This window comes from Nesoenas mayeri, assembly GCF_963082525.1.
Source record: "Nesoenas mayeri genome assembly, chromosome: 33".
NCBI classification, from domain to species: domain Eukaryota; kingdom Metazoa; phylum Chordata; class Aves; order Columbiformes; family Columbidae; genus Nesoenas; species Nesoenas mayeri.
Genome location: NC_137573.1, coordinates 519,363 through 534,040, shown reverse-complemented (window position 1 = coordinate 534,040; position 14,678 = coordinate 519,363). Strand labels below are relative to the sequence as shown.

General features: G+C 60.0%; 1 protein-coding gene across 14 annotated transcripts in view; it reads left to right on the top strand.

Annotated features, from left to right (window-relative positions):
• Positions 1–1,180: 1,180 nt before the first annotated feature.
• SMG9 (SMG9 nonsense mediated mRNA decay factor) overlaps positions 1,181–14,678 on the top strand; it is a 16,198-nt gene continuing 2,700 nt past the window's right edge. The window contains exons 1-13 of one of the 14 annotated variants that reach the window (XM_080361512.1): positions 1,181–1,263; positions 1,305–1,409; positions 1,925–1,993; positions 2,775–3,015; positions 3,987–4,084; positions 5,492–5,604; positions 6,985–7,096; positions 8,213–8,308; positions 9,430–9,515; positions 10,649–10,752; positions 11,919–12,026; positions 13,130–13,228; positions 14,432–14,669. In XM_080361512.1, the coding sequence (XP_080217638.1) occupies positions 1,323–1,409; positions 1,925–1,993; positions 2,775–3,015; positions 3,987–4,084; positions 5,492–5,604; positions 6,985–7,096; positions 8,213–8,308; positions 9,430–9,515; positions 10,649–10,752; positions 11,919–12,026; positions 13,130–13,228; positions 14,432–14,669 (1,451 nt within the window). In that variant the 5' untranslated portion in view covers positions 1,181–1,263; positions 1,305–1,322. Of the gene's footprint in view, positions 1,410–1,924; positions 1,994–2,774; positions 3,016–3,986; positions 4,085–5,491; positions 5,605–6,984; positions 7,097–8,212; positions 8,309–9,429; positions 9,516–10,648; positions 10,753–11,918; positions 12,027–13,129; positions 13,229–14,431; positions 14,670–14,678 lie in introns of all 14 variants that reach the window. The other 13 variants (XM_080361519.1, XM_080361520.1, XM_080361523.1 and 10 more) reach the window with 13 other exon arrangements.

Below are 14,678 nucleotides of genomic sequence, written 5' to 3'. Positions count from 1 at the left end.
TGACGTCAATGGCGACAAGGCCAAAACCAACATGGCCGCCGGGGCCCATGGTGACGTCAGTGATGACGTCAGCGCCAAGATGGCCGCCGGGGACAAGATGGCCGCCGGCAGAGCCGGGCGCCCCATAGAGGGGAAGGGGCCGGTGGGGCGGGGCCACCCCGTGGGCGGGGCCTCGTGGCTCCTCCCCCTGCTGCTCTGGCCCCTCCTATAAGGGGGAGGGGCCAACAAGCCCCGCCCCCCAATGGCCCCTCCCCCCCAGTCACAGGGGCCAATAAACGGTTGTGGTGGAACGAGGGGGCGGAGTCTGATTGATTCGTGGGGGGGACCCAGGAGGTCGGGAAGGACCCAGGAGTGCCCCAGGGACCCAGGAGTTCGGGAGGGGACCCAAATAGGGGACCCAGGAGATCGGGAGGGACCCAGGAGTGCGGGAGGGACCCAGGAGTGCGGGAGGGACCCAGGAGTTCGGGAGGGACCCAGGAGTGCGGGAGGGACCCAAATAGGGGACCCAGGAGTTCGGGGAAGGACCCAGGAGTTCAGGGAGGGACCCAGGAGTGCCGCAGGGACCCTGGAATGCCCCAGGGACCCAGGAGTTCAGGGAGGGACCCAGGAGTGCCCCAGGGACCCTGGAATGCCCCAGGGACCCAGGAGTTCAGGGAGGGACCCAGGAGTTCGGGAGGGACCCACATAGGGGACCCAGGAGTTCGGGGGGGGACCCAGGAGTTCGGGAGGGACCCACATAAGGGACCCAGGAGTTCGAGGGGGACCCAGGAGTTCGGGAGGGACCCACATAGGGGACCCAGGAGTTCAGGGAGGGACCCAGAAGTTCGTGTCCCTTTAAACCGCCGCCTGTCCCTTTAAATCCCCCCCCCACCAGCCGCCTCAACCCCGCGCATGCGCACTTTCCCGGCCCCGCCCCCTTTGCCGCCGTCTCCTTGGCAACCGCTCCCTCCCCCTCGGTATCCCTGCGCCCCGCGCATGCGCACATTCCCATTCCCCTCCCCGTATCGCTCCGCCGGGTCTATAACCCCCCCAAAACCCCTCTACACCCCCCCTACACACCCTATACATCTTCTATACCCCCTCCCCACCCTTATGACCCCTCCCCGTCGCCTATAGTCCCGCCCCCGTGCCTATATAGTCCCTTATAGTACCTTATAGTCCCTCCCGTATCGCTCCGCCCAGCGCGCCGGGACTTGTTTTACTTCAGGAACCGGCGCGCGCGGGCGCCTGCCGGTCTCTATAGGTTCCTATAGGTCTCTGTAGGTTCCTATAGGTTCCTATAGGTTCCTATAGGTTCTCTATAGGTTGCTATAGGCGTCTCCATGTCGGACTCGGGGCAGAGTCCCGCCCCGGGCGCGCGGCGCCGCTGGACGCGGGAAAAGGAGCCGGACGGGCCCGGAGAGCGACGGGTGGGCGGGGCCACGGGGGTGGGCGGGGCCACGGGAGGGTGGGCGGGGCTTGGGGTTGATGGACGGCGGCGGGTGCGCGGCAGCGTCAAGGGGAGGGGGCGGGGCTTAGCGGAGGGTAGGCGGGGCTTGCGGGTCATTGATTGACAGCCATGCACACAACACTGGCAAAGGGAGGGGGCGTGGTTTGGCGGCGGGTGGGCGGGGCTTGCGGCTCATTGATTGACAGGGGTAGTTTGCAGCAGTGGAAAGTGGAGGGGGCGGGGTTTAGTGGCGGTGGGCGTGGCTTGTGCTAGATTGACAGGGTGCCCGCGCATCACTGGCAATGGGGGCGTGGCTTCGCGCGGTGGGCGTGTCCAGGGACTTGTGGGCGTGTCCAGATGTTGTGGGCGTGGCTTAACCCCCCCATATAGTTCCTATTGGGGGGGGTGGCGGGTGGTTAAAGCCGAAGGGGCGGGGCTTGGGGGGGCATGTCCAAGGGGTGGGCGTGGCCAACACTGACCACGCCCCCTGGCCAGGAGGGGGAGGAGCCAGCGGGGCTGCTGCAGAAAACGCCCATTATCCTGGCCAAGCCCCCGGGAGAGCGGGTGAGCCCGGACGCCTGGGTCCCTTTTTGGGGGGGGGGGTCCCGGACACCTGGGTCCACTTTTGGGAGTCCCGAACTCCTGGGTCCCTTTAGGGTGAATACCCGGATGCCTGGGTCCCTTTAGGGGGCGGGTCCCGAACTCCTGGGTCCCTTTGGGTTGAATACCCGGACGCCTGGGTCCCTTTTGGGAGCGGGTCCCGAACTCCTGGGTCTCTTTGGGGTGAACACTCGGATGCCTGGGTCCCTTTAGGGTGAACACCCGGACGCCTGGGTCCCTTTAGGGTGAATACCCGGACGCCTGGGTCCCTTTTGGGGGAGGGTCCCGAACTCCTGGGTCCCTTTGGGTTGAATACCCGAACGCCTGGGTCCCTTTTGGGGGCGGGTCCCGGACACCTGGGTCCACTTTTGGGGGTCCCGAACTCCTGGGTCCCTTTAGGGTGAACACCCGGACGCCTGGGTCCCTTTTGGGGGCGGGTCCCGAACTCCTGGGTCCCTTTGGGGTGAACACTCGGATGCCTGGGTCCCTTTTGGGGACGGGTCCCGAACTCCTGGGTCCCTTTGGGGTGTACACCCGGACGCCTGGGTCCTTTTTGGTGGGATGGGTCCGAACTCCTGTGTCCCACCCGAACTCCTGGGTCCCTTCTTGGGCGGGGGGGGGGGAGCTGGGTCCCGAACTCCTGGGTCCCTTTGGGAATGGTTGGGACCTGGACTCCTGGGTCCCCCGTCGTCCCCCCCCCCCAGTGACGTCACTTCCGGTGGTGGTGGGGGGGTGTGGCCAACAGGCACCGCAGCCGCAGCCAAAGGCGGGAACCGCCCCGGCCCCGCCTCCCCCGGCCCCGCCCATCGTGCTGATGAAGTCACGTGGGGAGGGGGAAGGGCGGGGCCCGGCGGGGGGCGGAGCCTCCTCGGCGGGAGGGGAGGGGCCAGCGGTGGCCCCGCCCCGCGAGAGGGAGGGGCCGAGACCCACCCAACCTGTCTATCAACTGCATGGGCGGGGCCTGGGGGCGGCGCCCGCGCTGGACCGTGAGTGGGCGGGGCCAAAGGGGGCGGGGCTTGTGAGCGCCAATGGGGCTTAATGATGGGGGGCGGGGCTAAGGCTTGTGGGCGGGGTTAAAGGGGCAGGTGTTGCTGGGTGGGACCAAAAGGGGGCGGGGCTAATGGGAGGTGGGCGGGGCTTGTGAGCAGCAATGGGGCTTAATGATGGGGGCGGGGCTAAAGCTGGAGGGGCGGGGCTAAAGGGGCGGGAATAATGGGAGGTGGGCGGGGCTTGTGAGCAGCAATGGGGCTTAATGATGGGGGCGGGGCTAAAGCTGGAGGGGCGGGGCCAATAGGGATGGGAGCCGGGTGGGTGGGGCTGAAGGGGGCGGAGCTAAAGGGGCGGGGCTAATGGGAGGTGGGCGGGGCTTGTGAGCAGCAATGGGGCTTAATGACGGGGGCGGGGCTAAAGGGGTGGGAACCGGGTGGGTGGGGCTAAAGGGAGCAGGGCTAAAGGGGAGGGGCTGGGACTTGGGGGCGGGGCTAATGGGAGGTGGGCGGGGCTTGTGAGCAGCAATGGGGCTTAATGATGGGGGCGGGGCTAAAGCAAGGGGGCGGGGCTAAAGGGGCGGGAGCCGGGTCAGTGGGGCTAAAGGGGGCGGGGCTAAAGGGAGTGGGGCTAATGGGAGGTGGGCGGGGCTTGTGAGCAGCAATGGGGCTTAATGATGGGGGGCGGGGCTAAAGCTGGAGGGGCAGGGCCAATGGGGTGGGAGCTGGGTGGGTGGGGCTAAAGGGGGCGGGGCTAATGGGAAGTGGGTGGCGCTTGTGACTGGTGGGCGTGGCTTGTGATTGGTGGGCGGGGCTTGTGATTGGTGGGCGGGGCTGTTGATCACTGGGTGGGGTTTAATGATTGGTGGATGGGGTTGAATTGGGGTTTAATGCCTGGGGGTTCCTGGAAGTTATTGGGATCCCCGGACGCCTGGGTCCCTCCCGGACGCCTGGGTCCCTCCCTCCCCCAGCGGCCGCCGCCCAATCCCGCCTGGCGGCGCCGGAGAAGATGAAAACCAGCATCAAACTGGTGGACGAGCAGATGAACTGGTGCGACTGCGCCCTGCAGGTGGGCAGCCCGGACGCCTGGGTCCCTCCCGGACGCCTGGGTCCCTCCCGGACGCCTGGGTCCCTCCCGGACGCCTGGGTCCCTCCCGGACGCCTGGGTCCCCTCCTGAACTCCTGGGTCCCCTCCTGAACTCCTGGGTCCCCTCCCAAACTCCTGGGTCCTTTGGGGCACTCCTGGGTCCCTTTATGGGCTTTTAGGGGCACTCCTGGGTCCCTTTTGGGGTTTTTGGGGCACTTCTGGGTCCATTTGGAGGTGTTTTGGGGTATTCCTGGGTCCCTTTTGGGTCCCTCCCTGGTTCATTGGGGCACTCCTGGGTCCATGGGGCACTCCTGGGTCCCCAGTTCCTGCTGGAGCAGACGGACGTGCTGGTGATGAGGGCGCTGGGGCACTCCTGGGTCGATTGGGGCACTCCTGGGTCCATTGGGGCACTCCTGGGTCCATGGGGCACTCCTGGGTCCCCAGTTCCTGCTGGCGCAGACGGACGTGCTGGTGGTGGGGGCGCTGGGGCACTCCTGGGTCCATTGGGGCACTCCTGGGTCCCCTGGGGCACTCCTGGGTCCCCAGTTCGTGCTGGAGCAGATGGACGTGCTGGTGGTGGGGGCGCTGGGGCACTCCTGGGTCCTTTTGGGGGCACTCCTGGGTCCCCTGGGGCACTCCTGGGTTTCCATTGGGGCACTCCTGGGTCCATGGGGCACTCCTGGGTCCCCAGTTCCTGCTGGAGCAGACGGACGTGCTGGTGGTGGGGGCGCTGGGGCACTCCTGGGTCCCCTGGGGCACTCCTGGGTCCCCTGGGGCACTCCTGGGTCCCTGGGGCACTCCTGGGTCCATGGGGCACTCCTGGGTCCCCAGTTCGTGCTGGAGCAGATGGACGTGCTGGTGGTGGGGGCGCTGGGGCACTCCTGGGTCCATTGGGGCACTCCTGGGTCCCTCTTGGGGCACTCCTGGGTCCTTTTGGGGGCACTCCTAGGCCCATTTAGGGGTTTTTGGGTCCCTCCTGGGTCCATTGGGGCACTCCTGGGTCCATTGGGGCACTCCTGGGTCCATTGGGGCACTCCTGGGTCCATTGGGGCACTCCTGGGTCCATGGGGCACTCCTAGGTCCATGGGGCACTCCTGGGTCCCCAGTTCCTGCTGGAGCAGACGGACGTGCTGGTGGTGGGTCCCCTGGGGCACTCCTGGGTCCCTCTTGGGGCACTCCTGGGTCCCTCTTGGGGCACTCCTGGGTCCCTCTTGGGGCACTCCTGGGTCCTTTTGGGGGCACTCCTGGGTCCTTTTGGGGGCACTCCTGGGTCCTTTTGGGGGCACTCCTAGGCCCATTTGGGGGTTTTTGGGTCCCTCCCGGGTCCATTGGGGCACTCCTGGGTCCATGGGGCACTCCTGGGTCCATGGGGCACTCCTGGGTCCCCAGTTCCTGCTGGAGCAGACGGACGTGCTGGTGGTGGGGGCGCTGGGACTCCAGGGCACCGGGAAATCCACCGTCATGTCCCTGCTGGCCGGAAACCAGCCCGACGACGACCCCCGGTACTGGTTTATACTGGTTTAGACTGGTTTAGACTGGTTTAGACTGGTTTAGACTGGTTTAGACTGGGATAGACTGGGATAGACTGGTTTAGACTGGGATAGACTGGGATAGACTGGGATAGACTGGGATAGACTGGGATAGACTGGGATAGACTGAGATAGGCTGGGGAGGGACTGGGAGGGACTGGGGGGGAATGGGGGAGACTGGGGGGGACTGGTTTATACTGGTTTATACTGGTTTATACTGGGAGGGAACTGGGATGGGACTCAGGGGGACTGAGAGGGACTGGGATGAACTGGGAGGGTCAATGGGGTGAATGGCGAGGGAACTGGTTTATACTGGGATGGAAATGGGAGAGACTTGGGGGGGACTGGGTTATACTGGGATGGACTGGGTTATACTGGGAGGGACTGGGAGGGTCAATGGGGACAATTGGAAGGGAACTGGTTTATACTGGGGGGGAAATGGGAGGGACTGGAGGAGACTGGGGGAAACTGGTTTATACTGGGATATACTGGGAGGGAATGGGAGGGAACTGGTTATACTGGGAGGGAAATGGGAGGGACTGGGGGAGACTGGGTTATACTGGGATGGACTGGGTTATACTGAGAGGGTCAATGGGGTGAATTGGGAGGGAACTGGTTTATACTGGGATGGACTGGGAGGGTCAATGGGGGCAATTGGGAGGGAAATGGTTTATACTGGGAGGGAAGTGGGAGGGACTGGGGGAGACTGGGTTATACTGGGATGGACTGGGAGGGACTGGGAGAGTCAATGGGGTGAATGGGGAGGGAACTGGTTTAGACTGGGAGGGACTGGGAGGGACTGGGAGAGTCAATGGGGGGATTGGGGGGGGAACTGGTTTATACTGGGAGGGACTGGGAGGGACTGGGAGGAGATTGGGATGGACTGGGAGGGTCAATGGGGGGAATGGGGAGGGAACTGGTTTATACTGGGATGGACTGGGATGGACTGGGAGGGTCAATGGGGGGAATGGGGAGGGAACTGGTTTATACTGGGATGGACTGGGAGGGACTGGGAGGGTCAATGGGAGTCACTGGGATGAACTGGGAGTCACTAGGGGGGTCAATGGGATGAACTGGGAGGGTCAATGGGGGAGAATTGGGAGGGAACTGGTTTATACTGGAGGTCCTGAATGGGCGGGGGGGCGTGGCCAAAAGCAGGGGGCGTGGCCACAACCCCGCGCTTTCAATGGCGAGGGGGCGTGGCCAAGTGGCTGGGGGCGTGGCCTCGGCAGAGCGCCTTCAATGGGGAGGGGGCGTGGCTTCGGCAGAGCGCCTTCAATGGGGAGGGGGCGTGGCCTCGTCCGAGTAGCCAATGGGGACTGGGGCTCGAGGCGAAAGTGGGCGTGTCCGCAGCACGTACGTCTTCCGGCCCGCGCCCCCGGAACTACGTCAGCGCGGCGCGGCCCAGACGGGCGGGATCGACCTGTTCGTGACGCAGGAGCGGGTGGTGCTGCTGGACACGCAGGTCATTAGCGCTAATTAACGATAATTAGCGGTAATTAACACAACCCGCCCGCCCGGGGAGAGTCACGTGGGGCTTAATTAACGATTAGCGGCGAAAACCCGGAGAAAATCGGCCCAGATTTGGGTATTTGGGCCCAAATTGGTCACCTGTGGTGGTTAATTAGCGCTAATTAGGAGTAATTAGCGTTAATTAGCATTAATTGCAACTGAGTTGCTCATTGTTGCTACAGTTTGTGTGCAAACATCCATAATTCGCACTTATTCGCTGTTAATTACCGCTAATTAGTGGTTAATTAACGCTAATTAGCACTAAGGTGTAATTACCGTTAATTACCATTAATTAGAACTTAATAATCCATTATATGTGTAATTTATGTCATTAATTAGCGCTTCACTCTTAATTAGCCCCAGACACTGGTGCTAATTAGTGCTAATTAGGCATAATTGCCATTAATTACACCTTAATTGATGGTCCGTTTTAATTATCCATCTGAATTAATGCACTAATTAATTAATTACTAATTAATTACTCCCATCTACTGATTTTGTTCACACAAGTTAGCACTAATTATGTTTAATGAATAATTAATTAATACTAATTATGCTTAATTAGTATTTAATTAATACTTATTATTAACTAACTAATTGAATAATACTAATTAATGGTTATTATATCTGCTTATGCCTTAATTATCCATTAATTTCGCGTTAATTATCCTTAATTAGCACTAATTATTCCTATATTAGGTCCAATTGTGCTTGATTAGCTTTAATTATCCTTAAGTAACCTTTAATTATACTTAATTAACCTTTAATTATATATTAATTACTACAAATTATGAGCTGATTAATTACTGAGGGTTGATTCACAATTAATTACTCTATAAGCTACTTAATTGCTCATAATTCTTATTAAATGCTATTAATTGATTTGTTATTGATTATCATTAATTATACTTTAATTAGTGCTAATTTTTATCTTAATTACCCTTTAATTACTCATTACTGCCTTAATTACCCCTTAATTATCCCTTAATTAATCCCCCCAATGGGATTTCCCCCCAATTTCCCTCGTTTTTTCCCTAATTAGCACTAATTAGTGTTAATTAATTAACAGCCCATCCTAAGCCCCGCCCTCCTGGACCATCTAATTAACAACGACCGCAAATTACCCCCCGAGTATGGGCTACCCCACAGCTACGTGGAGATGCAGGTAATTAGCGCTAATTAGCACTAATTAAGGCTCATTAGGGGTTAATTGGGGGGGGGAATATATGAGAATGAGGGGAGGTGGGTTCAAGGGGGTTAATTAGGGGTAATTGGGGTTAATTAGGGGTCATTGGGGTTAATTAGGGGCTACTAGGGGTGGGTAAGGGGTAATTAGGGTCGTTAGGTGGTAATTAGGGGTAATTAAGGGGTAATTAAGGGGGGAATGAGGGGGCTGGATCCATAGAGAATATATGGGGGGATAAGGGGTTAATTAGGGGGAATTGGGGTTAATTAGGGGTAATTTGGGTTAATTAGGGGTAACGGGTTAATTAGGGTTTATTAGAGAGGGTTAAGGGGTAATTATGGTTATTAGATGTTAATTAGGTGTAATTAGGGGTAATTAAGGAGCAATTAGAGGGGAATGATGGGGATGGATCCATAGGGAATATATGGGGGGATAAGGGGTTAATTAGGGGGAATTTGGGTTAATTAGGGATAATTGGGGTTAATTAGGGGTCATTGGGGTTAATTAGGGGCAACTAGGGGTGGCTATGAGGTAATTAGGGTCATTAGGTGATAATTAGGAGTAATTAAGGGGTAATTAAGGGGTAATTAGAGGGGAATGAGGGGGATGGATCCATAAGGGATATATGGGGGGATAAGGTGTTAATTAGGGCTAATTGGGGTTAATTAGGGGGAATTGGGGTTAATAAGAGGTGATTAAGAGGTAATTAGGTGTCATTAGGTGATAATTATGGGTAATTAATGGGTAATTAGGGCAGATGAGGTGGTAATTAAGGATAATTAAATGATGATGGAGGTAATTAGGTGTTAATTAGCAGCGAGATAAGAGCTTCATTATGCTCATTAATAATGAAGTAACTAATTAGGCATAATTATCATGGGCTTTTTCAGCATAGGGTATTAATTAGGGCTGATTAATTAGATTAATTAATAGGTTAATTAACGAGGGTGTTGGGGGGTGTGATGGAGCCCAATGAGTGGTGGGTAATTAATGGTGGGTAATTAATTAAGAACTAATTAATGGGAGGGGGTTAAGGGGGGTTAACGAGGGGGTCGTTAGTGGTTCGTTAGCGCTAATTAGTGTTAATTAGTGTTAATTAGTCCCTGCAGATCGCGGCGTTCCTGTTCACCGTGTGCCACGTGGTGCTGCTGGTGCAGGATTGGTTCACCGACCCCCTCATCTATAGGTCAGACCCACACGGCTATGGGGCTGCCCCATAGCGACCCATAGAGACCCATAGCGACCCATAGATCTGCCCCATAGCAACCCAATAGAGACCCAATAGAGACCCCATAGGGACCCATAGGGACCCATAGAGACCCATAGAGACCCATAGGGACTCATAGATCTGCCCCATAGCAACCCATAGAGACCCATAGAGACCCAATAGAGACCCATAGGGACCCATAGAGACCCATAGATCTGACCCATAGAGACCCATAAGGAGCCATAGGGATCCATAGTGACCCATAGATCTGCCCCATAGGGACCCATAGAGACCCATAGGGACCCATAGCGACCCATAGAGACCCATAGATCTGCCCCATAGAGACCCATAAGGAGCCATAGGGATCCATAGTGACCCATAGATCTGCCCCATAGGGACCCATAGAGACCCATAGGGACCCATAGAGACCCATAGATCTGACCCATAGCGACCCATAGAGACCCATAGCTACCCATAAAGACCCATAGGGATCCATAGAGACCCATAGTTCTGCCCCATAGCAACCCATAGGGACTCATAGAGACCCATAGAGACCCATAGATCTGACCCATAGGGACCCAGAGCGACCCATAGGGACCCATAGATCTGCCCCATAGAGACCCATAGAGACCCATAGGGACCCATAGAGACCCATAGATCTGCCCCATAGGGACCCATAGGGATCCATAGAGACCCATAGAGACCCATAGATCTGCCCCATAGAGACCCATAGAGACCCATAGGGACCCATAGAAACCCATAGGGACCCATAGAGACCCATAGATCTGCCCCATAGGGACCCGTAGCGACCCATAGGGACCCATAGAGACCCATAGACCCATAGAGACCTATAGGGACCCATAGATCTGCCCCATAGTGACCCCATAGGCCCCAATTCTCCCCCATAGACCCCAGTTCTGCCCCATAGATCTACATCCTGCCCCATAGATCTGACCCACACCTGCCCCATAGACCTGGCTCCTGCCCCATAGATCTATGTCCAGCCCCCCGGATCTGCCCCATAGTGGCCCCCCAGGTCCCGTTCCACCCCCCAGCCCCCATCCTGCCCCATAGATCCGTGGGGCTGCCCCATAGATCCCGTCTCCCCACAGGTTCCTGCAAACAGCTGAGATGGTGAAGCCGCCAGGCCCCGCCCCCAGCGCTGGCCCCGCCCCCGAGAGCCACGACCCGCCCCCCGAGTTCAACCCCCACCTCGGTGAGACCCATAGCGACCCATAACTGACCCATAGTGACCCATAACTGACCCATAGGGACCTATAGATACCCATAGGGATCCATACCTGACCCCTAGCGACCCATACCTGACCCCTAGCGACCCATAACTGACCCCTAGTGACCCATAGATCTGCCCCATAGCAACCCTTAGCGACCCATAGCGACCCATAGATCTGCCCCATAGTGACCCATAGCGACCCATAGCCGCCCATAACTGACCCATAACTGACCCATAGACACCCATAGGTGACCCATAACTGACCCCTAGTGACCCATAACTGACCCATAACTGACCCATAGCAACCCATAGTGACTCATAGTGACCCATAGTGACCCATAACTGACCCATAGACACCCATAGCGACCCATAACCGACCCATAGCGACCTATAGACACCCATAGGGATCCATAACTGACCCATAACTGACTCCTAGTGACCCATAGTGTCCCATAACTGACCCATAGCGACTCATAACTGACCCATAGGGACCCATAACTAACCCATAGAGACCCATAACTGACCCATAGGGACCTATAGACACCCATAGCGACCCATAGCGACCCATAGTGACCCATAACTGACCCATAGGGACCTATAGACACCCATAGGGATCCATAACTGACCCATAAGGACCCATAACTGACCCCTGCTGACCCATAGTGACCCATAACTAACCCATAGAGAGCCACAACTGACCCATAACAGACCCATAGTGACCCATAACTGACACATAGAGTCACATAGAGACCCAGAACTGACCTATAGCGACTCATAGGGACCCATAGTGACCCATAACTAACCCATAGAGACCCATAACTGACCCATAGACACCCATAGGGACCCATAACTGACCCATAGACACCCATAGCGACCCATAACTTCCCATCCCCAGCCCCATAACTTCCCATCCCCAGCCCCATAAGTGCCCCCCAGCCCCATAAGTGCCCCATAACCCCCCCAACCCTCTCCCACAGCCCCACAACTGACCCAGCCCAGCTCCCCAAGAGCCCCCCCCAGCCCCATAACTTCCCATCCCCAGCCCCATAAGTGCCCCCCTAGCCCCATAACTTCCCATCCCCAGCCCCATAAGTTCCCCCCCAGCCCCATAAGTGCCCCCCAGCCCCATAAGTGCCCCCACCCCCCAGTGTTTGTGCAGACGCGGGTGCCCCCCGAGAGCTTCTCCCCCCGGCGCCTGCGGGAGATGCAGCGGGTGCTGGAGACCATGATGGAGCATTCGCACCTCAAGTTCAAGGGTACGCCGGGGTCCCTGGGGCACTCCTGGGTCCCCTCCCGAACTCCTGGGTCCCCTCCCGAACTCCTGGGTCCCTCCCGAACTCCTGGGTCCCTCCCGAACTCCTGGGTCCCCTCCCGAACTCCTGGGTCCCTCCTGAACTCCTGGGTCCCTTGGGCACTCCTGGGTCCGTCCCCGGACGCCTGGGTCCCCTCCCAGATGCCTGGGTCACTGGGGTACTCCTGGGTCCCCTCCCGAACTCCTGGGTCCCCTCCCGGACACCTGGGTCCCTTGGGGCACTCCTGGGTCCCTCCCAGACTCCTGGGTCCCTCCCGGACACCTGGGTCCCTTGGGGCACTCCTGGGTCCCTCCCAAACTCCTGGGTTCCCTCCCCAGGGCACTCCTGGGTCCCTCCCGGACGCCTGGGTCCCTTGGGGCACTCCTGGGTCCCTCCCAGAGTCCTGGGCCCCCTATTTGGGTCCCTGGGGCACTCCTGGGTCCCTCAGAAGTCCTGGGTCCCCTCCCGAACTCCTGGGTCACTGGGGTACTCCTGGGTCCCCTATTTGGGTCCCCTCCCGGACTCCTGGGTCCCTCGGGGCACTCCTGGGTCCCTCCCGAACTCCTGGGTCCTTTGGGGCACTCCTGGGTCCCTGGGGCACTCCTGGGTCCCTCCCAAACACATGGGTCACTGGGGCACTCCTGGGTCCCTCCCGAACTCCTGGGTCCCTCCCGAACTCCTGGGTCCCTCCCCGAACTCCTGGGTCCCCTCCCGAACGCCTGGGTCCCTAGGGCACTCCTGGGTCCCTCAGAAGTCCTGGGTCCCCTATTTGGGTCCCTCCCGAATTCCTGGGTCCCTTGGGGCACTCCTGGGTCCCTCCCGAACTCCTGGGTCCCTCCCGAACTCCTGGGTCCCTCCCGAACTCCTGGGTCCCCTCCCCGAACTCCTGGGTCCCCTCCCGAACGCCTGGGTCCCTGGGGCACTCCTGGGTCCCTGGGGCACTCCTGGGTCCCTCAGAACTCCTGGGTCCCTTGGGGCACTCCTGGATCCCCTATTTGGGTCCCCTCCCGAACTCCTGGGTCCCTTGGGGCACTCCTGGGTCCCTCCCGAACGCCTGGGTCCCGCAGGGTCGCTGTCGATGCTGGACCCGCCCCCCGAGTGCGAGGTGAATCTGTTCCTGCTGCCGCCACTGGAGGACGAGAGCGAGGACCCGCCCCCCCGCGCCGGTGAGTGGGACCCAGGAGTGCCCCGTGGGACCCAGGAGTGCCCCAAGGGACCCAGGCGTCCGGGAGGGACCCAGGAGTGCCCCAGGAACCCAAATAGGGGACCCAGGAGTGCAGGAGGGACCCAGGAGTACCCCGGGGACCCAGGCATTTGGGAGGGACCCAGGAGTGCCCCAAGGGACCCAGGTGTTTGGGAGGGGACCCAGGAGTGCCCCAAGGGATCCAGGAGTTCCCCAAAGGACCCAGGAGTGCCCCAGGGACCCAGGTGTCCGGGTGGCATCCGGGAGGGACCCAGGCATCCGGGAGGGGACCCAGGCGTCCGGGTGGGACCTGGGAGGGACCCAGGCGTCCGAGGGGCCCAGGCGTCTGGGTGGGGACCCAGGAGTGTGGGAGGGACCCAGGAGTGCCCCAGGGACCCAGGTGTTTGGGAGGGACCCAGGAGTGCCCCAAGGGACCCAGGCATCCGGGTGGGACCTGGGAGGGACCCAGGTGTCCGGGAGGGGACCCAGGCGTCCGAGGGACCCAGGCATCTGGGTGGGGACCCAGGAGTCTGAGTGGGACCCAGGAGTGCCCCAAGGGACCCAGGCGTTTGGGTGGGACCTGGGAGGGACCCAGGCATCCGGGAGGGACCCAGGCTTCTGGGTGGGGACCCAGGCGTTCCGGAGGGACCCAGGAGTGCCCCAAGGGACCCAGGAGTGCCCCAAGGGACCCAGGTGTTTGGGAGGGACCCAGGAGTGCCCCAAGGGACCCAGGCGTCCGGGAGGGACCTGGGAGGGACCCAGGCGTTCGGGAGGGACCCAGGCATCCGGGAGGGACCCAGGTGTTCGGGTGGGACCCAGGCATCCGGGAGGGACCCAGGTGTTCGGGTGGGACCTGGGAGGGACCCAGGCATCCGGAAGGGACCCAGGCATCCGGAAGGGACCCAGGCGTTCGGGTGGGACCCAGGCGTTCGAGTGGGACCTGGGAGGGACCCAGGCGTCCGGGAGGGATCCGGGAGGGACCCAGGCGTCCGAGGGACCCAGGCGTCTGGGTGGGGACCCAGGTGTTTAGGAGGGACCCAGGTGTTTGGGAGGGACCCAGGTGTTTGGGAGGGACCCAGGAGTGCCCCAGGGACCCAGGAGTGCCCCAGGGACCCAGGTGTTTGGGAGGGACCCAGGAGTGCCCCAAGGGACCCAGGCGTTTGGGTGGGATCTGGAAGGGACCCAGGCGTCCGGGTGGGACCCGGGAGGGACCCAGGCGTCCGGGTGGGACCCGGGAGGGCCCCGGGCGTGCGGGGGACCCCGGCGTCCGAGGGACCCAGGCGTCCGGCAGCCCCGCAGGCGCTGTTCCCCGCGCTGCCCCCGTTCCGCGGGTCCTGCGGGCGGGCGCTGGGGCGGCTGCGCGGGCGCCTGCTGGGGGCGGGGCGGGCGCCCCTGGGGCCCAGCCTGCTCACCGAGAGGAACTGGTACGGACT